The sequence below is a fragment of the Electrophorus electricus genome, chromosome 10 (genome assembly GCF_013358815.1).
Source record: "Electrophorus electricus isolate fEleEle1 chromosome 10, fEleEle1.pri, whole genome shotgun sequence".
In the NCBI taxonomy this organism is placed as follows: Eukaryota; Metazoa; Chordata; class Actinopteri; order Gymnotiformes; family Gymnotidae; genus Electrophorus; species Electrophorus electricus.
Genome location: NC_049544.1, coordinates 18,557,130 through 18,581,954, shown reverse-complemented (window position 1 = coordinate 18,581,954; position 24,825 = coordinate 18,557,130). Strand labels below are relative to the sequence as shown.

Below are 24,825 nucleotides of genomic sequence, written 5' to 3'. Positions count from 1 at the left end.
CACAGACAGACATTTATTTAGACAAAACATGAACAAGAAACAATATAGCACTCACACATAATCACTGCAGCATGATATAAACGATGATAGATTAGCATGAACTGTGAGCACGAATACTAACACCTACCATGACCATTGTACACAGTGTACACATTGTACATCATTGTACATGCTACACAACACAGGTGTATAAATACAGACATAAGTGGTATGAACTACTTGGTTCAGATGTGAGACAAGGAGGCATGGTAACAAACAAGAAAGCATTCACCAAGAAAACAGTCAACAGTAAACTCCCAGTGCACGTGGCAGGTCATAACACGTGATAAGTGGTAAGTGGAGTGTACCATTACAGTTAATTCCTCAAGGGCGTGGCTGCTGGCACATCCACCATCGGGACAGCGAACCCCAGGCCCCCATAGCACAGCAAAGCCTGGTGCCCACAAAGCACAAGGTGGGCTAGGAGCCACCACCAAGGGAGGTCTCTCAGCAATGAGGGGGAAAGACGGAGCCAGTGCCTCTCCCAGAACAGTCTGGTAATCTTCCATAGCGGGACCAGTGGGACCAAAGGTACAGCGACAAACAGCTTTAGCAGCTTTCTTGACAGACCCGGAAGCATGGCAGTGACTAGTGACAGCAGCAGCCTTGACGGGGCTGGAAGTGCAGTGGTGACTAGTGGTGGAGCATCTTCAAAAGGACAGATGAATCACTGCAGTGATACGCAACAGTAGCAACCTTGCCAGGACCCAGCTGATACATACAACACAGCACACCCACAGAGACAGTGGGTGCACACAAAGACAAACGAGGTAGTACGCCCCCAGACACAGTAGGTGTACATACAAAAGTGCCTACTGGGAGTGCAGACACTGGAGGAATGTCCCAGGCCCTGCAGGACTTGGCGAGGGGCACGTCTGCCCTGGGTCCTGGTCAGGAGGGACTTCTGTCCACACATCGCAAGCTGCCCAGGGAGAGCCCATCTTGAAGGCAAAGCCCTTGAGGCAGTCCACCTGGGCTTTGGGAGGATCTGCCATGTACTAACAGCCCACACCTGGAAGAGAAAGAGAAAAGATGATGGTAGTACCAGCAGGAAACCCAGCCGGGCCCACTAGACCACCCATACAGTGGTCCCAGAGGAGCCAGAGCGTCGGTATCCTGTGGTGGTCAGTCATTCTGTGATGGCCCGACTGCCACAGGGGCTGTTGTGTTTACTCAAAACACAAACGATAAACAATATGGCACTCACACATAACAATCAGTGCAGCGTGAGATGAACAATGAATGATAGCGAGTATAAAAGCATAAACACAAACAGGAACAGTGAGCATAAACTATGGAGCATGAATACCAACACTAAAATCCACAATGACCAACATGCTACACAACACTGGTATAAATACAGGCATAAAAGATATGAAAAACAAGGTTCAGTTGTGTGACAACAATGAGGCGTGGTAACAAATAAGGGGGCAGTCACCAAGAGAACAGTCAACAGTAAACTCCCACTGCACGTGGTGGGTTATACCATGTGATTAGTGGGAAGGGGAGTGTAAGATCACAACCTGCAAGTGTCTCTACCTCTTGAGACTGACACAAAACAAACTCTGTAGCATTTTTTAAAAAGATCACATTACATAAAGAAAAGACAGAAAGCCATTTTTTGACTACAGAAAGGGGAAGGTTTTCAAATGTCAGCTCTTACTCAAATATACTAGACAACAGTTTATTTCTTTGATGGACTGCCATTGTACAAATGTATTTTGTTGTTCTCTGTGACACAGAATGTTGCTATTGCTATTGCTGTCAACTTGCTGATATACTAAAAGAAGGAACAAAAAACAAACAAAAACAAGCAAACTGATTGTTTATTTCAGCTGTTTACCATTACTCTTAGTGTGATTGGTGCATGGTACTGTGTTTGGTGATTATAGCCCTCATAAACATGGATTTGACACAGACAGACAGGGTGCTTGCTGCAGGCCTTTGCTAGAGCCATTAGAACAACCCAGAGAGTGGAGCAACCTCTTAGTGCATTCATCTGCTTAGTGTTTGTGCTTATTCTTCCTCCATTGTGGGGTTTTCAAAGAATGACAAGATAATTTCCAGGGAGGAGCAGCTGGCTCTTCCATAGACGTTTCCAGAGTGGTTAAAGCCCATTTCAGCCAGTGGCAAGTTCTGACTGGGTCATGACAGGGTCATTCTCTTTTGTCTAAGATGACAGGGCACATCCTAAACTTAGAAAGAAGCAGGAGTGGCTAAATATAGTGGAATTTGACTGCCAGCTATAAAGGCTTTGCATTTGTGCTAGTCCAACATGAGGAAGAAGTGAAATGTTGCATTGCTAAGAATGAGAATGCTGAGAATGTTGTCATTTTTTGTAAGCTTTGCACTGTACCAGGCTTCTCTTCAAAATACTGATGCAAACCTTTTGAATGGTAAGCTGGAGGAAGGTTGGGTTGGGCTTTTGGAAGAATGTGTGGTGGAATGTATACTCAGCAAAAGCCACAAGAGGGCAGCCTCTTTCTGTGGACAAGATTACTGACAACTTTTGGCACTGTGGCACTGTAGTGGCCTGCCATGCTATGAAGCATTTCATGAAGGGTGTCACTTTGCGGAGCGTATGGTCTGAACATTTGCTTTGTGACAACAACTGTTGTAAAAAAAAGAGCTATATACATTTGCAGTGCTGCTTCATCACTCATCACAAATGTTTAGTTTTGTATGGTGCACATTTGAAAATGTGGAGCCAATTGCTTTTAGTCACCTCAGAGACAAAACAAACTACTTTTATTAATGAGACCTTTGCTTTGTCATAGCTCATTTGATGAGGGGAATGCTTATTTGTGCTTAGGATCTTTTCTCATCCTTGTAACTTTTTAGCAGGAACAGAGAGAACTAATCGTCTATGAATTCTCATAGTACCAGCCTTTGAGAATTATTGAGCTGATTTAACACTACAGTATTGGGCAGACACATACCAAATAATTTTGTAGACTTTATCAGATGTTCTTAGATGCCTAATGAAAAACAACTCTCAGCCTCTAACAGGCTCTAGCAAGTTATGATTATTAGACTGTGATAGAATCTGGTGTATACCTAATAAATGTAGTTACTGTACAGTTATAGTAGGGTGTGCCTTGCTGCATTGTTCTAGTAGATCACAGTAACAGAGTCTTGTTTGAGAGACAGACAAGCTACTGATCAAAAAACAAATCAAGTGTGGTTATTGTGGAGGACTTGCTGAATGTTTATGTCTCCTCTAACCAAAACACTTTTATTATTAACTGGTGTATGGCTCATGGATATGTCCTCTTTGTGGGACTCATGTGCTCTTCATTACAGGATTCACTGTAAAGGAAATGACTACTGCCTTGTCTATATGGATTGTTTTTTTCTATTGCTTGGTATTTAAGTAGTTGAATTTCAATGACAAGAGTGCTATCTAGAGGTGTAAAGGTTGCATAAACTCTTTACACATATAAACATTAAAACTGTGCTTTGAAACTGAAGCACACCCTATTAAGTCTGTTAAGGTGAATGGCAATGCCATATAAAAGTCTCAGTGTTAATGTCTTTAGATGATGAACATTTTTAAAAGTTGCTTGTCATACATTTGTTAGAATTTTTGTCATAATTAATGTCTTATTTTTACCCAGACCTTTGTATAAAATGTCTTGTATTGTGTATGCTGGAGTAGCACACATATTTAGAAGGCTTGTTTGTCATGTGCGCAGTTTACGTTTCTGTTTATTTCAGTGGTTTCCAGGTAGTACGTTTTGTCAGAAATGTCAGAAAGCACTAATGCTTTTGCAGTGAAAGATTTTCTTCTTAACTATTACAAATGGTCAAGGCTTGGTTTCCTGAAAGCAATGCATGCTATTACTGTTCAATATCAGTCAAAGCGCTCTAGGAGTCTCTGAACTTTACAGTACTTAGGAACCAGACTCAGTTTAAAATCTAGATTCTAGATACAGAAAAATGTCTTTTACTTTGGACATCAGATAGGTTGAAGTTTTGTAATGAAGTAGTGCCTATTTATTCTCCAGTGGTGCCTGCCAGATTCATACAACATCTGAAGAATCAAGAAGCTATGGAAGGTGACAAATTCTTGCTTCAGTGTGAGCTCTCAAAACCGGGCCCTGAAGTACTGTGGAAAAAGGGAATAGAAAATCTGAGATCAGGAGGGAAATATGAAATAACACACAGGGACACCACATTCCAACTGCAAGTCAAAGATATAGTGCCTGAAGACAGTGCAGAGTACTCTTGTGAGTGTGGAGACCAGAGGACCACAGCATCTGTAATTGTCAAGGGTATGGATGCCACATTCAGTCATTGGTGCTTTACTGAATTGTCATTCAAGTTATAGGTACCACACTGTGAGTTCTTGTTTTGTGACTTAGATCTTGTTATTTAATCTTGACACAAATATGGTTTTATAACCTCAACTAACTGTTCCTCAGCTATGCCAGTCATTTTCAAGCAAAAGCTTCTGGATCAGGAGTGTGATGAGGGCAGCAATGTTACACTGCATTGTGAACTCTCTAAACCTGGAGTCCCTGTGGAGTGGAGGAAGGGAACACAGGTGATCCAGCCTGGAGGAAAATACCTCATCAAGCAGACTGGAGCTGCTCTGGAGCTGAAAATCACTGATGTTAAAACTGAAGATGCTGGGCAGTACACATGCATGTGTGGAGACCAGAAGACCACAGCAAACATGAAGATCAAAGGTATGAAACTTTCTTGAACCTTTAATTCTTTTTTTTTACATTAAGTACTCTTTTCTTGCTATCTTTATCATTCATTATCCTTGTTCAGAAACTGTATGACTGAATGTGTATACACATTTTCAGTGGCCAAATATTAAACATTTTGCTCTGATGGTGGGATGGTAGAGTTACATGTCTTATCTCTTGTTTTCCATTAAAGCTTTTTGTGGTTTGTTGTAAATATCTGTTGGTCTAGGAGACCTAAAGTACTGCAGACTTGACCTTAATTTTTTAGAGTGTTTATCTTTTTCAAATGATCTTCATTGTCTTTTCATAATATGGCACCATATTAGAATGATCTTTGACCACTTCTTGTTCTTCAGCTTTGCCAGCTATATTCAAGCATGAGCTGCAGAACCAGGAGTGTGATGAGGGCAGCAATGTTATGCTGCATTGTGAACTCTCTAAACCTGGAGTCCCTGTGGAGTGGAGGAAGGGAACACAGGTGATCCAGCCTGGAGGAAAATACCTCATCAAGCAGACTGGAGCTGCTCTGGAGCTGAAAATCACTGATGTTAAAACTGAAGATGCTGGGCAGTACACATGCAAGTGTGGAGACCAGAAGACCACAGCAAACATGAAGATCAAAGGTATGAAACTTTCTTGAACCTTTAAAATTTTTTTTTTACATTAAGTATTCTTTTCTTGCTATCTTCATCATTCATTATCCTTGTTCACAAACTGTATGACTGAATGTGTATACACATTGACAGTGGCCAAATATTAAACATTTTGCTCTGATAGTGGGATGGTAGAGTTACATATCTTATCTCTTGTTTTCCATTAAAGCTTTTTGTGGTTTGTTGTAAACATCTGTTGTTCTTGGAGCGCTATAGTACTGCAGACTTGACCTTGATTTTTTAGTGTTTAACTTTTCTAATGATCTTCATCGTGTTTTCATAAAATGGCACCATATTAGAAGGATCATTGAACCACTTCTTGTTCTTCAGCTTTGCCCGTGATATTCAAGCGTGAGTTGCAGAACCAGGAGTGTGATGAAGGCAGCAGTGTTACTCTGCTCTGTGAAATCTCTAAACCTGGAGTCCCTGTGGAGTGGAGGAAGGGAACACAGGTGATCCAACCTGGAGGAAAATACCTCATCAAGCAGACTGGAGCTGCTCTGGAGCTGAAAATCACTGATGTTAAAACTGAAGACGCTGGTCAGTACACATGCATGTGTGGAGATCAGAAGACCACAGCAAACATGAAGATTAAGGGTAGGAACCATTAAACTATCTTTTTTTCTGATCTGATCGACTACTCATTTTGATATAGAATACTTACCTGAGAAAAACTTTGCCAAGACATTTTAATCAGTACTTCCGTATTATCTTGTTGTTTGATCATCAAGCCTGTGAGAAATGAGAAGCCTTCAGCAGTTATGCTGCTGATAACATTAGTACAAAGATACATCTAATGTACTTTTCATGCAGCTAAACTACAAGGGCTTGATAATTTGATAAATGGTTGTGTCAAGTGTATTTAAGCGGGGAAAATACAAAATGTATAACTATGAGGACTGGACAACACTTTAGACAAAATGTGTGGGGAGACAACAGTGGAATTACATTTAGAATTACTATCATTGCTAGCACTCTATGTTCTATATATTCAATTTGATTTATTAGTGCTTGAGCAAAAGGACATCTAAAGAAACTAAATCATGTTATGTTCTGTTTTTAAGGTTTTTCTTTCACATTTGACTATTACATGAATAAAGACCAAAGCATCTATTGTATATGACCTTTAGCAATGGCCAAATATAACACATTTTACCCTGATGCTTGATTTGCAGTTATACTTCCTATCTCTTGTTTTCCTTTAAACATTTTTTGTGGTTTATTGTATGACTGTAAAATTTTGGGTCTTGGAGGCCATTAACACTGCAGACCTGACCTTGATATTTTGGAGAATTTTTCTGGTCTCTAAATGATCTTCACTGTCTTTTCATAACATTGCACCATATTAGATGGATCTTTGATCACTTCTTGTTCCTCAGCTTTGCCAGTGATATTCAAGCTTGAGTTACAGAACCAGGAGTGTGATGAGGGCAGCAGTGTTACTCTGCTCTGTGAAATCTCTAAACCTGGAGTCCCTGTGGAGTGGAGGAAGGGAACACAGGTGATCAAGTCTGGAGGAAAATATCTCATCAAGCAGACTGGAGCTTCTCTGGAGCTGAGGATCACTAATGTTAAACCTGAAGATGATGGCCAGTACACATGCGTGTGTGGAGACCAGAAGACCACAGCAAACATGAAGATCAAAGGTATGAAACTTTCTTGAACCTTTAACATTTTTTTTCTTACATTAAGTACTCTTTTCTTGCTATCTTTATCATTCATTATCCTTGTTCAGATACTGTATGACTGAATGTGTATACACATTGACAGTGGCCAAATATTAAACATTTTGCTCTGATAGTGGGATGGTAGACTTACATATCTTATCTCTTGTTTTCCATTAAAGCTTTTTGTGGTTTGTTGTAAACATCTGTTGTTCTTGGAGCGCTATAGTACTGCAGACTTGACCTTGATTTTTTAGAGTGTTTAACTTTTCTAATGATCTTCATCGTGTTTTCATAAAATGGCACCATATTAGAAGGATCATTGAACCACTTCTTGTTCTTCAGCTTTGCCCGTGATATTCAAGTGTGAGTTGCAGAACCAGGAGTGTGATGAGGGCAGCAGTGTTACTCTGCTCTGTGAAATCTCTAAACCTGGAGTCCCTGTGGAGTGGAGGAAGGGAACACAGGTGATCAAGTCTGGAGGAAAATATCTCATCAAGCAGACTGGAGCTTTTCTGGAGCTGAGGATCACTAATGTTAAACCTGAAGATGATGGCCAGTACACATGCGTGTGTGGAGACCAGAAGACCACAGCAAACATGAAGATCAAAGGTATGAAACTTTCTTGAACCTATAACATTTTTTTTCTTACATTAAGTACTCTTTTCTTGCTATCTTTATCATTCATTATCCTTGTTCAGATACTGTATGACTGAATGTGTATACACATTGACAGTGGCCAAATATTAAACATTTTGCTCTGATAGTGGGATGGTAGACTTACATATCTTATCTCTTGTTTTCCATTAAAGCTTTTTGTGGTTTGTTGTAAACATCTGTTGTTCTTGGAGCGCTATAGTACTGCAGACTTGACCTTGATTTTTTAGAGTGTTTAACTTTTCTAATGATCTTCATCGTGTTTTCATAAAATGGCACCATATTAGAAGGATCATTGAACCACTTCTTGTTCTTCAGCTTTGCCCGTGATATTCAAGCGTGAGTTGCAGAACCAGGAGTGTGATGAGGGCAGCAGTGTTACTCTGCTCTGTGAAATCTCTAAACCTGGAGTCCCTGTGGAGTGGAGGAAGGGAACACAGGTGATCAAGTCTGGAGGAAAATATCTCATCAAGCAGACTGGAGCTTCTCTGGAGCTGAGGATCACTAATGTTAAACCTGAAGATGCTGGCCAGTACACATGCGTGTGTGGAGACCAGAAGACCACAGCAAACATGAAGATCAAGAGTATGAAACTTTCTTGAACCTTTAAATTATTATTTTTTTTTACATTAAGTACTCTTTTCTTGCTATCTTTATCATTCATTATCCTTATTCAGAAACTGTATGACTAAATGTGTATACACATTTTCAGTGGCCAAATATTAAACATTTTGCTCTGATAGTGGGATGGTAGAGTTACATATCTTATCTCTTGTTTTCCATTAAAGCTTTTTGTGGTTTGTTGTAAACATCTGTTGTTCTTGGAGCGCTACAGTACAGCAGACTTGACCTTAATTTTTTAGAGTGTTTATCTTTTCGAAATGATCTTCATTGTCTTTTCATAATATGGCACCATATTAGAACGATCTTTGACCACTTCTTGTTCTTCAGCTTTGCCAGCTATATTCAAGCGTGAGTTGCAGAACCAGGAGTGTGATGAGGGCAGCAATGTTACGCTGCATTGTGAACTCTCTAAACCTGGAGTCCCTGTGGAGTGGAGGAAGGGAACACAGGTGATCCAGCCTGGAGGAAAATACCTCATCAAGCAGACTGGAGCTGCTCTGGAGCTGAAAATCACTGATGTTAAAACTGAAGATGCTGGGCAGTACACATGCATGTGTGGAGACCAGAAGACCACAGCAAACATGAAGATCAAAGGTATGAAACTTTCTTGAACCTTTAATTCTTTTTTTTTACATTAAGTACTCTTTTCTTGCTATCTTTATCATTCATTATCCTTGTTCAGAAACTGTATGACTGAATGTGTATACACATTTTCAGTGGCCAAATATTAAACATTTTGCTCTGATGGTGGGATGGTAGAGTTACATATCTTATCTCTTGTTTTCCATTAAAGCTTTTTGTGGTTTGTTGTAAACATCTGTTGTTCTTGGAGCGCTATAGTACTGCAGACTTGACCTTGATTTTTTAGAGTGTTTAACTTTTCTAATGATCTTCATCGTGTTTTCATAAAATGGCACCATATTAGAAGGATCATTGAACCACTTCTTGTTCTTCAGCTTTGCCTGTGATATTCAAGCGTGAGTTGCAGAACCAGGAGTGTGATGAGGGCAGCAGTGTTACTCTGCTCTGTGAAATCTCTAAACCTGGAGTCCCTGTGGAGTGGAGGAAGGGAACACAGGTGATCAAGTCTGGAGGAAAATATCTCATCAAGCAGACTGGAGCTTCTCTGGAGCTGAGGATCACTAATGTTAAAACTGAAGATGCTGGCCAGTACACATGCGTGTGTGGAGACCAGAAGACCACAGCAAACATGAAGATCAAGAGTATGAAACTTTCTTGAACCTTTAAATTATTATTTTTTTTTACATTAAGTACTCTTTTCTTGCTATCTTTATCATTCATTATCCTTGTTCAGAAACTGTATGACTAAATGTGTATACACATTTTCAGTGGCCAAATATTAAACATTTTGCTCTGATAGTGGGATGGTAGGGTTACATATCTTATCTCTTGTTTTCCATTAAAGCTTTTTGTGGTTTGTTGTAAACACCTGTTGTTCTTGGAGCGCCACAGTACAGCAGACTTGACCTTGATTTTTTAGAGTGTTTATCTTTTCCAAATGATCTTCATTGTCTTTTCATAATATGGCACCATATTAGAACGATCTTTGACCACTTCTTGTTCTTCAGCTTTGCCAGCTATATTCAAGCGTGAGTTGCAGAACCAGGAGTGTGATGAGGGCAGCAATGTTACGCTGCATTGTGAACTCTCTAAACCTGGAGTCCCTGTGGAGTGGAGGAAGGGAACACAGGTGATCCAGCCTGGAGGAAAATACCTCATCAAGCAGACTGGAGCTGCTCTGGAGCTGAAAATCACTGATGTTAAAACTGAAGATGCTGGGCAGTACACATGCATGTGTGGCGACCAGAAGACCACAGCAAACATGAAGATCAAAGGTATGAAACTTTCTTGAACCTTTAAAATTTTTTTTTTACATTAAGTATTCTTTTCTTGCTATCTTTATCATTCATTATCCTTATTCAGAAACTGTATGACTAAATGTGTATACACATTTTCAGTGGCCAAATATTAAACATTTTGCTCTGATAGTGGGATGGTAGAGTTACATATCTTATCTCTTGTTTTCCATTAAAGCTTTTTGTGGTTTGTTGTAAACATCTGTTGTTCTTGGAGCGCTACAGTACAGCAGACTTGACCTTAATTTTTTAGAGTGTTTATCTTTTCGAAATGATCTTCATTGTCTTTTCATAATATGGCACCATATTAGAATGATCTTTGACCACTTCTTGTTCTTCAGCTTTGCCAGCTATATTCAAGCGTGAGTTGCAGAACCAGGAGTGTGATGAGGGCAGCAATGTTACGCTGCATTGTGAACTCTCTAAACCTGGAGTCCCTGTGGAGTGGAGGAAGGGAACACAGGTGATCCAGCCTGGAGGAAAATACCTCATCAAGCAGACTGGAGCTGTTCTGGAGCTGAAAATCACTGATGTTAAAACTGAAGATGCTGGGCAGTACACATGCATGTGTGGAGACCAGAAGACCACAGCAAACATGAAGATCAAAGGTATGAAACTTTCTTGAACCTTTAATTCTTTTTTTTTACATTAAGTACTCTTTTCTTGCTATCTTTATCATTCATTATCCTTGTTCAGAAACTGTATGACTGAATGTGTATACACATTTTCAGTGGCCAAATATTAAACATTTTGCTCTGATGGTGGGATGGTAGAGTTACATATCTTATCTCTTGTTTTCCATTAAAGCTTTTTGTGGTTTGTTGTAAACATCTGTTGTTCTTGGAGCGCTATAGTACTGCAGACTTGACCTTGATTTTTTAGAGTGTTTAACTTTTCTAATGATCTTCATCGTGTTTTCATAAAATGGCACCATATTAGAAGGATCATTGAACCACTTCTTGTTCTTCAGCTTTGCCTGTGATATTCAAGCGTGAGTTGCAGAACCAGGAGTGTGATGAGGGCAGCAGTGTTACTCTGCTCTGTGAAATCTCTAAACCTGGAGTCCCTGTGGAGTGGAGGAAGGGAACACAGGTGATCAAGTCTGGAGGAAAATATCTCATCAAGCAGACTGGAGCTTCTCTGGAGCTGAGGATCACTAATGTTAAAACTGAAGATGCTGGCCAGTACACATGCGTGTGTGGAGACCAGAAGACCACAGCAAACATGAAGATCAAGAGTATGAAACTTTCTTGAACCTTTAAATTATTATTTTTTTTTACATTAAGTACTCTTTTCTTGCTATCTTTATCATTCATTATCCTTATTCAGAAACTGTATGACTAAATGTGTATACACATTTTCAGTGGCCAAATATTAAACATTTTGCTCTGATAGTGGGATGGTAGAGTTACATATCTTATCTCTTGTTTTCCATTAAAGCTTTTTGTGGTTTGTTGTAAACATCTGTTGTTCTTGGAGCGCTACAGTACAGCAGACTTGACCTTAATTTTTTAGAGTGTTTATCTTTTCGAAATGATCTTCATTGTCTTTTCATAATATGGCACCATATTAGAACGATCTTTGACCACTTCTTGTTCTTCAGCTTTGCCAGCTATATTCAAGCGTGAGTTGCAGAACCAGGAGTGTGATGAGGGCAGCAATGTTACGCTGCATTGTGAACTCTCTAAACCTGGAGTCCCTGTGGAGTGGAGGAAGGGAACACAGGTGATCCAGCCTGGAGGAAAATACCTCATCAAGCAGACTGGAGCTGCTCTGGAGCTGAAAATCACTGATGTTAAAACTGAAGATGCTGGGCAGTACACATGCATGTGTGGAGACCAGAAGACCACAGCAAACATGAAGATCAAAGGTATGAAACTTTCTTGAACCTTTAATTCTTTTTTTTTACATTAAGTACTCTTTTCTTGCTATCTTTATCATTCATTATCCTTGTTCAGAAACTGTATGACTGAATGTGTATACACATTTTCAGTGGCCAAATATTAAACATTTTGCTCTGATGGTGGGATGGTAGAGTTACATATCTTATCTCTTGTTTTCCATTAAAGCTTTTTGTGGTTTGTTGTAAACATCTGTTGTTCTTGGAGCGCTATAGTACTGCAGACTTGACCTTGATTTTTTAGAGTGTTTAACTTTTCTAATGATCTTCATCGTGTTTTCATAAAATGGCACCATATTAGAAGGATCATTGAACCACTTCTTGTTCTTCAGCTTTGCCTGTGATATTCAAGCGTGAGTTGCAGAACCAGGAGTGTGATGAGGGCAGCAGTGTTACTCTGCTCTGTGAAATCTCTAAACCTGGAGTCCCTGTGGAGTGGAGGAAGGGAACACAGGTGATCAAGTCTGGAGGAAAATATCTCATCAAGCAGACTGGAGCTTCTCTGGAGCTGAGGATCACTAATGTTAAAACTGAAGATGCTGGCCAGTACACATGCGTGTGTGGAGACCAGAAGACCACAGCAAACATGAAGATCAAGAGTATGAAACTTTCTTGAACCTTTAAATTATTATTTTTTTTTACATTAAGTACTCTTTTCTTGCTATCTTTATCATTCATTATCCTTGTTCAGAAACTGTATGACTAAATGTGTATACACATTTTCAGTGGCCAAATATTAAACATTTTGCTCTGATAGTGGGATGGTAGGGTTACATATCTTATCTCTTGTTTTCCATTAAAGCTTTTTGTGGTTTGTTGTAAACACCTGTTGTTCTTGGAGCGCCACAGTACAGCAGACTTGACCTTGATTTTTTAGAGTGTTTATCTTTTCCAAATGATCTTCATTGTCTTTTCATAATATGGCACCATATTAGAACGATCTTTGACCACTTCTTGTTCTTCAGCTTTGCCAGCTATATTCAAGCGTGAGTTGCAGAACCAGGAGTGTGATGAGGGCAGCAATGTTACGCTGCATTGTGAACTCTCTAAACCTGGAGTCCCTGTGGAGTGGAGGAAGGGAACACAGGTGATCCAGCCTGGAGGAAAATACCTCATCAAGCAGACTGGAGCTGCTCTGGAGCTGAAAATCACTGATGTTAAAACTGAAGATGCTGGGCAGTACACATGCATGTGTGGCGACCAGAAGACCACAGCAAACATGAAGATCAAAGGTATGAAACTTTCTTGAACCTTTAAAATTTTTTTTTTACATTAAGTATTCTTTTCTTGCTATCTTTATCATTCATTATCCTTATTCAGAAACTGTATGACTAAATGTGTATACACATTTTCAGTGGCCAAATATTAAACATTTTGCTCTGATAGTGGGATGGTAGAGTTACATATCTTATCTCTTGTTTTCCATTAAAGCTTTTTGTGGTTTGTTGTAAACATCTGTTGTTCTTGGAGCGCTACAGTACAGCAGACTTGACCTTAATTTTTTAGAGTGTTTATCTTTTCGAAATGATCTTCATTGTCTTTTCATAATATGGCACCATATTAGAATGATCTTTGACCACTTCTTGTTCTTCAGCTTTGCCAGCTATATTCAAGCGTGAGTTGCAGAACCAGGAGTGTGATGAGGGCAGCAATGTTACGCTGCATTGTGAACTCTCTAAACCTGGAGTCCCTGTGGAGTGGAGGAAGGGAACACAGGTGATCCAGCCTGGAGGAAAATACCTCATCAAGCAGACTGGAGCTGTTCTGGAGCTGAAAATCACTGATGTTAAAACTGAAGATGCTGGGCAGTACACATGCATGTGTGGAGACCAGAAGACCACAGCAAACATGAAGATCAAAGGTATGAAACTTTCTTGAACCTTTAATTCTTTTTTTTTACATTAAGTACTCTTTTCTTGCTATCTTTATCATTCATTATCCTTGTTCAGAAACTGTATGACTGAATGTGTATACACATTTTCAGTGGCCAAATATTAAACATTTTGCTCTGATGGTGGGATGGTAGAGTTACATATCTTATCTCTTGTTTTCCATTAAAGCTTTTTGTGGTTTGTTGTAAACATCTGTTGTTCTTGGAGCGCTATAGTACTGCAGACTTGACCTTGATTTTTTAGAGTGTTTAACTTTTCTAATGATCTTCATCGTGTTTTCATAAAATGGCACCATATTAGAAGGATCATTGAACCACTTCTTGTTCTTCAGCTTTGCCTGTGATATTCAAGCGTGAGTTGCAGAACCAGGAGTGTGATGAGGGCAGCAGTGTTACTCTGCTCTGTGAAATCTCTAAACCTGGAGTCCCTGTGGAGTGGAGGAAGGGAACACAGGTGATCAAGTCTGGAGGAAAATATCTCATCAAGCAGACTGGAGCTTCTCTGGAGCTGAGGATCACTAATGTTAAAACTGAAGATGCTGGCCAGTACACATGCGTGTGTGGAGACCAGAAGACCACAGCAAACATGAAGATCAAGAGTATGAAACTTTCTTGAACCTTTAAATTATTATTTTTTTTTACATTAAGTACTCTTTTCTTGCTATCTTTATCATTCATTATCCTTGTTCAGAAACTGTATGACTAAATGTGTATACACATTTTCAGTGGCCAAATATTAAACATTTTGCTCTGATAGTGGGATGGTAGGGTTACATATCTTATCTCTTGTTTTCCATTAAAGCTTTTTGTGGTTTGTTGTAAACACCTGTTGTTCTTGGAGCGCCACAGTACAGCAGACTTGACCTTGATTTTTTAGAGTGTTTATCTTTTCCAAATGATCTTCATTGTCTTTTCATAATATGGCACCATATTAGAACGATCTTTGACCACTTCTTGTTCTTCAGCTTTGCCAGCTATATTCAAGCGTGAGTTGCAGAACCAGGAGTGTGATGAGGGCAGCAATGTTACGCTGCATTGTGAACTCTCTAAACCTGGAGTCCCTGTGGAGTGGAGGAAGGGAACACAGGTGATCCAGCCTGGAGGAAAATACCTCATCAAGCAGACTGGAGCTGCTCTGGAGCTGAAAATCACTGATGTTAAAACTGAAGATGCTGGGCAGTACACATGCATGTGTGGCGACCAGAAGACCACAGCAAACATGAAGATCAAAGGTATGAAACTTTCTTGAACCTTTAAAATTTTTTTTTTACATTAAGTATTCTTTTCTTGCTATCTTTATCATTCATTATCCTTGTTCACAAACTGTATGACTGAATGTGTATACACATTGACAGTGGCCAAATATTAAACATTTTGTTCTGATAGTGGGATGGTAGAGTTACATATCTTATCTCTTGTTTTCCATTAAAGCTTTTTGTGGTTTGTTCTAAACATCTGTTGTTCTTGGAGTGCTACAGTACAGCAGACTTGACCTTGATTTGTTAGAGTGTTTAACTTTTTCAAATGATCTTCATTGTGTTTTCATAAAATGGCACCATATTAGAAGGATCATCAAACCACTTCTTGTTCTTCAGCTTTGCCCGTGATATTCAAGCGTGAGCTGCAGAACCAGGAGTGTGATGAGGGCAGCAGTGTTTCCCTTCACTGTGAAATCTCTAAACTTGGAGTCCCTGTGGAGTGGAGGAAGGAAACACAGGTGATCAATTCTGGGGGAAAATATCTCATCAAGCAGACTGGAGCTGTTCTGGAGCTGAAAATCACTAATGTTAAACTTGAAGATGCTGGCCAGTACACATGCTTGTGTGGAGATCAGAAGACCACAGCAAACATGAAGATTAAGGGTATGTGACATTAAGGGTATCTGACAAATAACAAGTAACTCAGGCAGACCTTGCCACATGACTTAGTGGAAGATCATTTCATTACCATTTCATTACCTAGCAGTAAATGGCTTAGACAAGTCATGCAGTACTTGACTTATGAGGGGTGAATGATATGATGAGGTTTGACCTGTGCTTTCAGGTAGGTGAATGATTTTTTTGGCTTTGTAATCAAGCATCTGGTTCTTTAGTCTGAGTTGGGTAACTACCAGATGCCGTAGAAAGGAACACATTACTAGAGTGATGTGCAGGAACTTTTGTGGTTTGAATACAAGTCGTGCAGGTAAATTCTGGATCAGCCACAATGACACAGTGGCAGAGACATGTTGAGAGATTTCAAAGGATCAGAAAAGAATTGCCTCTTGGGGGGGGGAATGGCCTAATCCTCCTAATCGTGCATGGGAGAAACTTGCATATGTCACACAAGCAACATAAGAAGAGAATGGTAGCTGGTTGTCTAAGGCCACACCCAGTTTCCATGCATTTCCTTGCATTTTTTATGCACATTTTAATCTGTCCCCTGAAATATGATAGATAGATAGATAGATAGATAGATAGATAGATAGATAGATAGATAGATAGATAGATAGATAGATAGATAGATAGATAGATAGATAGATAGATAGATAGATAGATAGATAGATAGATAGACAGACAGAACTTTATTTGTCTCTTGCAAATGAAAGAGACCGCTCATCTTTGGCCCATGTACATAGCACGCTATAGTGTCATGTACATCAAGAAATGTTTTTTAATTGTTCTTTTGATGTGACACGAAATATACTTGTAACAAAAAATAATTGAACTTTTTGCAATTACCTGGACATCTGCATTGATTAATACTTACCTGTGATTCAAAGTTCTATTTAGTCTAGGTTTAGGACTAAGTTTGGTCTTGGAAACCAGCTGTTTGTTTTTATAGGTGTGAACATTTGTCAAATACCTTTCTTACAATCATTCCCAATCAATTCATCTTGTCACAAAAACTGTTTAGTCCTTTTAGTTTTGGATTACCTTAAAAAAGTAATGTTCATTCCTTTTCATCAGGCAATCAAACATGTCATTCAATAATCACAAATAGCATACCTTGCTATTTATTATTAATCTGGATAATAAGTGACAGTTTGATATTTTGTGCAGTGTATTTATATAATGTGATGCTAAAAATATAATGTTGGGTATCCCAATATCCCAGTATGTGATGTTGGATATCCCAATATCAATGTGTCTTTTGAAATCCATTAAAATCTGATTACTTTTCAGGGAGACACTTTTGCAATGCAGTGTATACATGTTTTATTTGTTTTATATCTGGAAGAATTCATCTTCTAATATTGTGTGAAAAAGAAAAGACTACTACAGCTAAAGATGATGTGACACATGCAGGCTATGGTAGTATGTTGTTATCTAGGGCAGTAATGATGGCACAGGATGGACCAGGTGTAGAGCTCATAATCTAAGGAGTACAGGGAGCAAACTCAGGAGAGTACTCTTGTGATTCTGGTCATGAAATGACCTTTGCCAAACTTACTGTGAAGGGTAGGAATCATGTTCTGAACTATCACCAATCACATGCTAATTTTCTGCACCAGTAAACTTTCACTTTCCTTACTTTTTTCTCTTCTTGCTTAGTCCTTGTTTACTTTGAACTGTACCTCATACCTTTCCTTTCCTGAAACTATGATCATGCAAGAGCTACGCAATGAGAATAAGTTGACTCTTCTACACTTTTTAGTCATATTTACACCACATTATTTAAGCCTCATTTGAGCATGTCAAAGTTTGTAAAATGCTGATTTTTCTGGCAAAACCCCATTCTTTTGCATACCTCCACTGAGGTAGCTAAAGGGCAGCATTTAAGTGAACATGTACTGATACATTGAGCAAGGCACCAGTCTGATGATCAATCCCTTGGGACTTCATGACCTAGACTACTGCACATACATGCTAGAACTAGAATTATCTAGTTAATAATATATGGATCTTTGACTCCTCTAATTAATCAGCTGTATCACTGAAACTCTTGAAGAGGCTTCAGAATTCCAAAATGTAATCTTGGTGGTCTGTGTTAAACAGAACTTGTAACCATTGAGACTGGGTTGAAGAGCTGCATTGTAAATGAAGGGGATGATGTATCTTTTGAGTGCTTCGTGTCTCAAGAAAATTTCCAAGATGTTCAGTGGGCACTTCAGGATATCCCCCTCCAGAAAAATGAGATGAATGACATCCGAATGGAGGGCAAAAGGCATATTCTTTTCCTACGGAGTGTCACCCCAAAATATTCTGGCACTGTGACCTTCCATGTGGGTGATCACACATCTTTTGCTTGTCTCACGGTCAAAGGTAAACTTGGATACCACCTGCAAATCTTGGCCTATCTCTCAGCAGACTCATTGTTCCTTTAGCATCACTAGCATTACTTGAGAAATGTTATAATATAGAGATACTATGCATTTATTAAAATACTATAAAGAGACATTCTTTATAATTTATTTAACATAACTTCTCATAACTTGTTTAACATTCTTTTAAAAGTGGATTTGAGACCCATTCCACTTACTTCTACTGCTCTGTGCTCAGTTCTCATGTACTTTATTGATTATTAAATAGCTAGTTTCAACAAAGCTGCTATTGTATAATCACAGCCTTTACTGTACTGTAAAAAAAGAGTAAACTCAGGCCATTGGAAGCATAGTCAATGATCCTTTATTAAGATTTTATACTAATGGTGATCCAAAGTTTGAATAACAAACATGGCAAATAATATGTAGGTGGTTGAAATTTGGAAAATGTTACACTTCATTATCAACTATGACATTTATTTAGCTATAAGCCACCTAACCTTTATTGTCTATCATGTATGTAATCAATATGACATACTGTTCATACAGAGTGGACAGAATAACGGAAATACTTAGTATTATGTTAATATTAACTATCTAATAAAAAGTAAGCCCAACTTTGGCCTTGAGTAAAACACTTTTTTTTGGAAATGCTGTAAGCATGAGACACAGGATGAGACCTAGGATTGTGTAAAGAAAGTTTTAAGAATTTATTAAAAGGTAAAAGAGGCCAGTCACATTTTTTACTCCAGAAGGTGCAGTGATAATTCTGTTTATTGGTGAGGCCATTGAAGGTGTTTGCTTTAAAGTGGTGTTTAAAGAGTTGAAATCACTCTTGAATTAGTTTATCCATGTGTTAGGGGATAATTAATTGAATATGGGAACATACAAAATGAAGGAACCATATTTATTATACCACAGAATGGCTGGAAACTTTAATAGCTGGAAACAGACATTGTGGGTGACACAGTTGGCTTCCTCCAAAGTGGAAAGATGACTCTTTAGACAATAATATTGATAATTAAATTCTGTGGTAAGTGGTTTTAGCAACTACCCTGTTAAATGGCTCTTTGTCTTTGAGGGTTTTTGAGACATCATAATAATGTAATGTCAAATAATTTGACAGTGTTTATGAAAGACACGTGTAGTTCAGATATTAACCACTTGGCCACTTTGGAATAATCTTGCCAAATTTTGCTGCTTTTGTCTTAATAATAGAGATGTGTTTGTAATTGGAATTTAGTTCCATCTCTGTTGTGCTTCTGGTACTTAGTCCACCCAATGTATGTACATTCCTTTGAACTAGATCACTTTTTAAAATCAGTTTTTGGATTTTATATTGCCACTAAATTTTTATAGATTGATCTTAAAATAATCTCTTCAGTCACCCTGTCTCTGTTCTGTACCCCACTGTGCCCTGCCAGCAGTCCCTGTGATATCCTTTGCTAAGGATCTGGAGAGCCAGCAAGTCACAGAAGGAGACAGTGCCACCCTTTGCTGTGAAACGTCAGTCTCTGATGCTCCTGTGACCTGGATGAAAGGCAAAAAAGTTCTGTGTGAGGGCGAGAAGTATACTATTCGGAAAGATGGAGTTATCCAAACTCTGGTGGTCTGTAATCTGTCAATGGATGATGCTGGTGAATACATATGTAAAGTAGGAAAAAAACAAAGCATTGCAACCTTGACCATCAAAGGTAATCAATTTGAGGGTTTCTTGTATTGAGCTATCCTTATTTTCTGTAATGCTAATGTATAATTTTGATCATATGTAAAATAATCTAATATTTACCAAGCCATAAATACTGTGAGACACTTTAAAATATCACTGGATATTGTGTGTTATCTTTATTTTTAAATCATTTGCAGTAAAGGTAACTATAAGAAGTGGTTTATACATTTTATTTGATGTGTTGTAAGAGTAGGGTTTTTGCCCTCTTGTAGAACCTGTACGAATTACAAGAGAACTTAAGGATGTAACAGTGACGTCTGGCGAGGATGCTGTGTTCCATTGTGAGGTGTCTCAGATGGGAGTAACTTGTGCTGAATGGTGGTTGGGTTCCAATCTCCTGCAAAACAATGACTTGAATCAAATCAGCTATCGAGGGAGGGAACACAGCCTAGTGCTGAAAATGGTCACACCTGATGACTCTGGTGATGTAGCCTTTGTGGTTGGCTGCAAAAGGAGTGTTGCCTGCTTGGTGGTGCAGGAGAAACCCAAAGGTAAAGGAATACTAGATGTATTCCAACTCTCATAGGCTGACTAATTTGCCTTTTTGTTGTGTCTAATTTGCCTTTTTGTTGCATCTTTCAATTTGGCTTCAAATGATTGCCTCAGTAACTTTATCATTCAAATAATTACTGACATTGTTTTAAAAAGCTGGCTACTGAAGCATGATAATCAAGAATAATTTCAGCTGTAGACTGTAATTGAAGGCTTAATTTATATACAGCGTTTAGCAACTGACATTTGAAAATGTAAGAAGTAGGATAAGTGGGCTTTTGCAGGATGATGGAAAACAGTCTACATGAGAAGCACGTCTGTGGTTTTGGGTCAACAAATATTCATTGTATAGAGTTCAGTGAAGCTAAATTAGTGCTTTCCTGTGGAATTACAGGAAGAAAGCATACAGCAGTGGTGTCATCATGAAATGCATTAAAATGCTACTTCAGAGGCCTTGTTTATAAATGTTATAGCAAACATCAGCTAAACATTAGCTGTTATGTTTGCTATTTTATCTCTTAATGTTAATGTATGTGCATTCATTGTGAAATATTACTTACCAACTAATACTGTGCCCTACTAAGCACACCTTGATCGCAAATTTGGTCTAAAGAAGAGGGTCATCTTCAATGTAGAGTTAATTCAGAGCAATGTAAACCTCAAATGTGAAGTTTCAATATGTTAAACTTCTTATGCTTGAGGCAGACATGGTGATGTAATAACATATGGGTCCCGGTTTCTCCTGTGTGTAGTTGTATTCTTAGAGAAACCTCTGGACATAATGGCCAAAGAGGGAGAGATGGTCACTCTGTCATGCATGACCTCCAGCCCTGAGGCCTCTGTCGTCTGGTACAGAAATGATGTATTGATTAAGGTAGGGGACAGACACCTATTCTACAAAGATAGAGCCATCCACCAACTACGTATCCTTAGGGTGAGGGAGACGGATGCAGGACAATACACCTGCGAAACTGGAGATTCACAAAGCAGCGCCACTCTTACTGTTAAAGGTAAACAGAGTGTGTGGATGTGTGACATCTGCTAGTTTCAATCAGCCTTATCAATATTTTGTACAGTTAAAATGTTGAAAAGGTGTTGCACTAATTATTTCAAACTGTCTTACCTGGAGTTATATGTATGATTATGGAATCTGAGAGGATCTGTATATGGTATGAAACAAGTAGAGTGGTCTCAGCTTCCTGAATATTACCAAATGTCTCAGAATTCTTTCTTCCTCTTGCACATGTCTCTAGGAATACCAGCATTCTTCTGCAAGGAATTAGAGAACCAGGATGCTGTTGAAGGTGACACAGTTACCTTAAGCTGTGAGCTTTCCAAGCCAGATGTCAGTGTAGAATGGCGTAAAGGGGGAGTAGTTTTGCAACCTGATAAGAAATATGAGCTGAAAAAAGATGGATGCATACAAGAGCTCCACATCTATGACCTGAAACCAGAGGATGGTGGCTACTACACTTGTGATGCTGGACACCAGTTGACAACAGCTTCAGTTTCAGTGCAAGGTACTGAATATTGTTTCTAATTCCAGTGCAACAATATATGTTTTGTAGTTAAATAGACATTAATATAGATTTGAATTTGTCACAAATTTAAGTGCTGAAACATTGCTCTCACAACAAATTTGTGGTGACTGACTAGTAATGGGGAAACTTTCTGTTGGCGCCGATGTTTTGTGATGCTGATAAAAACCTAGCTGTAAACCTCAATGATTTAGAACTTTCTTAGGAATTAGCTCCACAAAATTCTTACAGACACCCTTTCGCTGTGTGCTTGCAGTTGCCTCTTTCCAAGTAGTTTATTAAGGTTTTGCCATCTAGCTCAAAAAGAATCGTAGTATTTACAACATGTACATTATATTTTGCCATGTTGTTCATTATTTGTCCACACCACATTTCCATAAGATTTTCAGTCAGCAATTATAATACATAATAAGTATTCTATCACCATATATAATAGTTAAGTTCACTGTGGTTTTTCTTTCTTAAAACACTTGGTTACTCTAAAAATGGAACCCATTAAGATTATTATTTATTATATTAGCTGAGTGGTGTTTGTGTGTGGTCTCTGCAGAAGCTGAGGTGCTCATAGTGTCTGGTTTAAAGAACACTGATGTGTTTGTGGGAGAGCAGGCAGTCTTCTCCTGCCAGCTGTCTCGACATGCCAAAGGGAGAGTCCAGTGGTGGCTGGATGGCACCCGTTTGGAGAACTTTCCCTTCAGTCTTATTGGGGTGGGTGAAGACAATGTTCACACCCTCACCCTAAAGAACCTTGCACCAAATGACTCGGGCACCATCCTGTTCAAAACGGGCAGCTTGACATCTACAGCGAGACTGTTAGTGAAAGGTACCAGACTAGGTACAAGGTTTGCGGGCAGGACAGCAGCTCTTTTGATGAGGCCCTGCAGCGTTGAGATAACTAGTTTAGATTGTTCTATGGGTTGGAACATGAATTTCCATGAATTTCCTGAACATTGAGAAAATTTGTAAGTATATACCAACAATGACAGCCCCACTGATCTGCTGTTAACCCAAAGTATACATAAAATGTCCACCTTAAGGAAATTCTTGGAGGCTGTTACTATATGAGATATACCAACATCACTTATAGTCCTGGTGCACAGGGGGCTCCAAATCTCTCCTATATACAACATTCAAGTTGATCAGATGTCATTAGACATGAACAGTTAAACTTTGACAAAAGCTGGCTCATGTATTATCTATAAACTGTGCCCCTAGCTAGCTCATATTGTGAAACAAAAAAAGCACTTAGTAATAAATGCTTCAGGGGGCAAATTGTACATTTAAAATAATCCTAAATTACATGTAATTTAAGTTTGACAACAGAAGTGTTACAATGCTTGCAGATGCCTACAAAAGGGTTTGTATATCCTCCTCCTTTAATGGGCTGACTGAGTGTTTTGCTTTGCAACTCACCTGTGCATGGGCTACATCCTTCATTTGAAATTATTCAGAGAAAATCTTTTTTTTTTGAGAAGTCATCCTGGGCTTAGACAGCACCTTGTGGCTTGCTCAAGTATGAATAAAACATTTCTCTATACCTTACTAATTTATAACCTGTTATAACCAGTTTAACTCATACCCTATACTTTAATTCAATGTTAACTGGTTCAGTTAAAATATTACTTTTTTGCATTGTTACCAGAATCACCAAAAAACAAAACAAACCAACAAAAAAAACAAAAACAGAGGTGCAGGTAGCCAGTTTGTGTAACAGGTTTCCAGTTTAAAAGTTCTAACATTTTCAAGAACATAGTAAAAATTGCATTTTTGGAACCTTTGATTTAATTTGAAATTATACAATCTATTTATTTATACATAACTTTTAAAATTATTATTGTTATTGCCATATATATTTCCATTTTTGCTGTGTCCCACTGACTGCCTTACAGTAAACATGGTTGTTTGTCAGAATGTGCACCATTTATTCATTAATAGACCTAGCTGTTGTGTTTTGTATTTACAAACACATAAGAAAAGTATATAAAACTCTAATTAAAAAAAATGATATTCAATTTCTAAAAAGTACAAATTATCTTTTTTAACACAAGTATTGTTGTATGAAATACATTTTTTTCTATGATTTAGAACACTTTCCTTTTGTCCATAATGTGTGAATTACACCAAACATAAAGTAGGCTTAGTCATTGTCATTTTGGAAGCTTTCATGCATGAAATGCCTATTTTTGAATAAATAAATACAGGATAATGGTGCTGACAATGTCGAATTTGTTGCTGGCATCGTGCATGGCACTTAACATAGGCCAGTGATATAATATAGGCCAGTGATATAACATAGGCCAGGGAGTGTGATGATTCCATGGAAATGACCACTTTTGGCTAAGTAGAGTGGTGGGATCTTTCGAAGTAGCAGGTTTGCAGAAATAAAATGAAAAAGACAAGAAATCGTGTACAACATTTATTAAATGTAAAAAACAAAATACAGCTATCTGGAGGTTTGTCTGCATGGTTGGCTATGTCTTCATGGCACTCACCGAAGCTCTGCTGTACTCAATAACTGTATTCAGTTTTGTAATGGCATAGTCCAAGAGAGAAATTCATAATACCACATTAATCACATATAAATTGTTAACAAAATAGTTGCCTTTTGCCAGGTCAGTATCAGTGATGATGAATTTCTTTGCTGCTCTCAGAACCTCAAAGGAGGAAAACTTTAACTAAAAGGAATGTAGAGAAATGGAAAGTGAGGAATAGTCAGAGCAAATACTGGCTGATGGGGTTTCTTTACAGCTCAGCTCCATGACAAGGCCAAGGCAAAGACTTGGAAAGAAGGGATCTTTTTTTCACATACATATGCTGCTGC

At 38.6% G+C, this 24,825-nt stretch overlaps 1 protein-coding gene across 21 annotated transcripts in view; it reads left to right on the top strand.

The window, feature by feature from the left end:
• Nucleotides 1-24,825, top strand: part of obscnb (obscurin, cytoskeletal calmodulin and titin-interacting RhoGEF b) — a 98,127-nt gene that overhangs the window by 32,803 nt on the left and 40,499 nt on the right. For 2 of the 21 annotated variants that reach the window (XM_035530583.1, XM_035530571.1), the window contains exons 35-59: nt 4,047-4,313; nt 4,464-4,730; nt 5,093-5,359; nt 5,720-5,986; nt 6,769-7,035; nt 7,399-7,665; nt 8,029-8,295; nt 8,662-8,928; nt 9,291-9,557; nt 9,924-10,190; nt 10,553-10,819; nt 11,182-11,448; nt 11,815-12,081; nt 12,444-12,710; nt 13,077-13,343; nt 13,706-13,972; nt 14,335-14,601; nt 14,968-15,234; nt 15,598-15,864; nt 17,980-18,246; nt 19,670-19,939; nt 20,187-20,465; nt 21,219-21,476; nt 21,720-21,986; nt 22,555-22,827. In XM_035530583.1, the coding sequence (XP_035386476.1) occupies nt 4,047-4,313; nt 4,464-4,730; nt 5,093-5,359; nt 5,720-5,986; nt 6,769-7,035; nt 7,399-7,665; nt 8,029-8,295; nt 8,662-8,928; nt 9,291-9,557; nt 9,924-10,190; nt 10,553-10,819; nt 11,182-11,448; nt 11,815-12,081; nt 12,444-12,710; nt 13,077-13,343; nt 13,706-13,972; nt 14,335-14,601; nt 14,968-15,234; nt 15,598-15,864; nt 17,980-18,246; nt 19,670-19,939; nt 20,187-20,465; nt 21,219-21,476; nt 21,720-21,986; nt 22,555-22,827 (6,687 nt within the window). Of the gene's footprint in view, nt 1-4,046; nt 4,314-4,463; nt 4,731-5,092; nt 5,360-5,719; nt 5,987-6,768; nt 7,036-7,398; nt 7,666-8,028; nt 8,296-8,661; nt 8,929-9,290; nt 9,558-9,923; nt 10,191-10,552; nt 10,820-11,181; nt 11,449-11,814; nt 12,082-12,443; nt 12,711-13,076; nt 13,344-13,705; nt 13,973-14,334; nt 14,602-14,967; nt 15,235-15,597; nt 15,865-17,979; nt 18,247-19,669; nt 19,940-20,186; nt 20,466-21,218; nt 21,477-21,719; nt 21,987-22,554; nt 22,840-24,825 lie in introns of all 21 variants that reach the window. The other 19 variants (XM_035530574.1, XM_035530569.1, XM_035530585.1 and 16 more) reach the window with 17 other exon arrangements.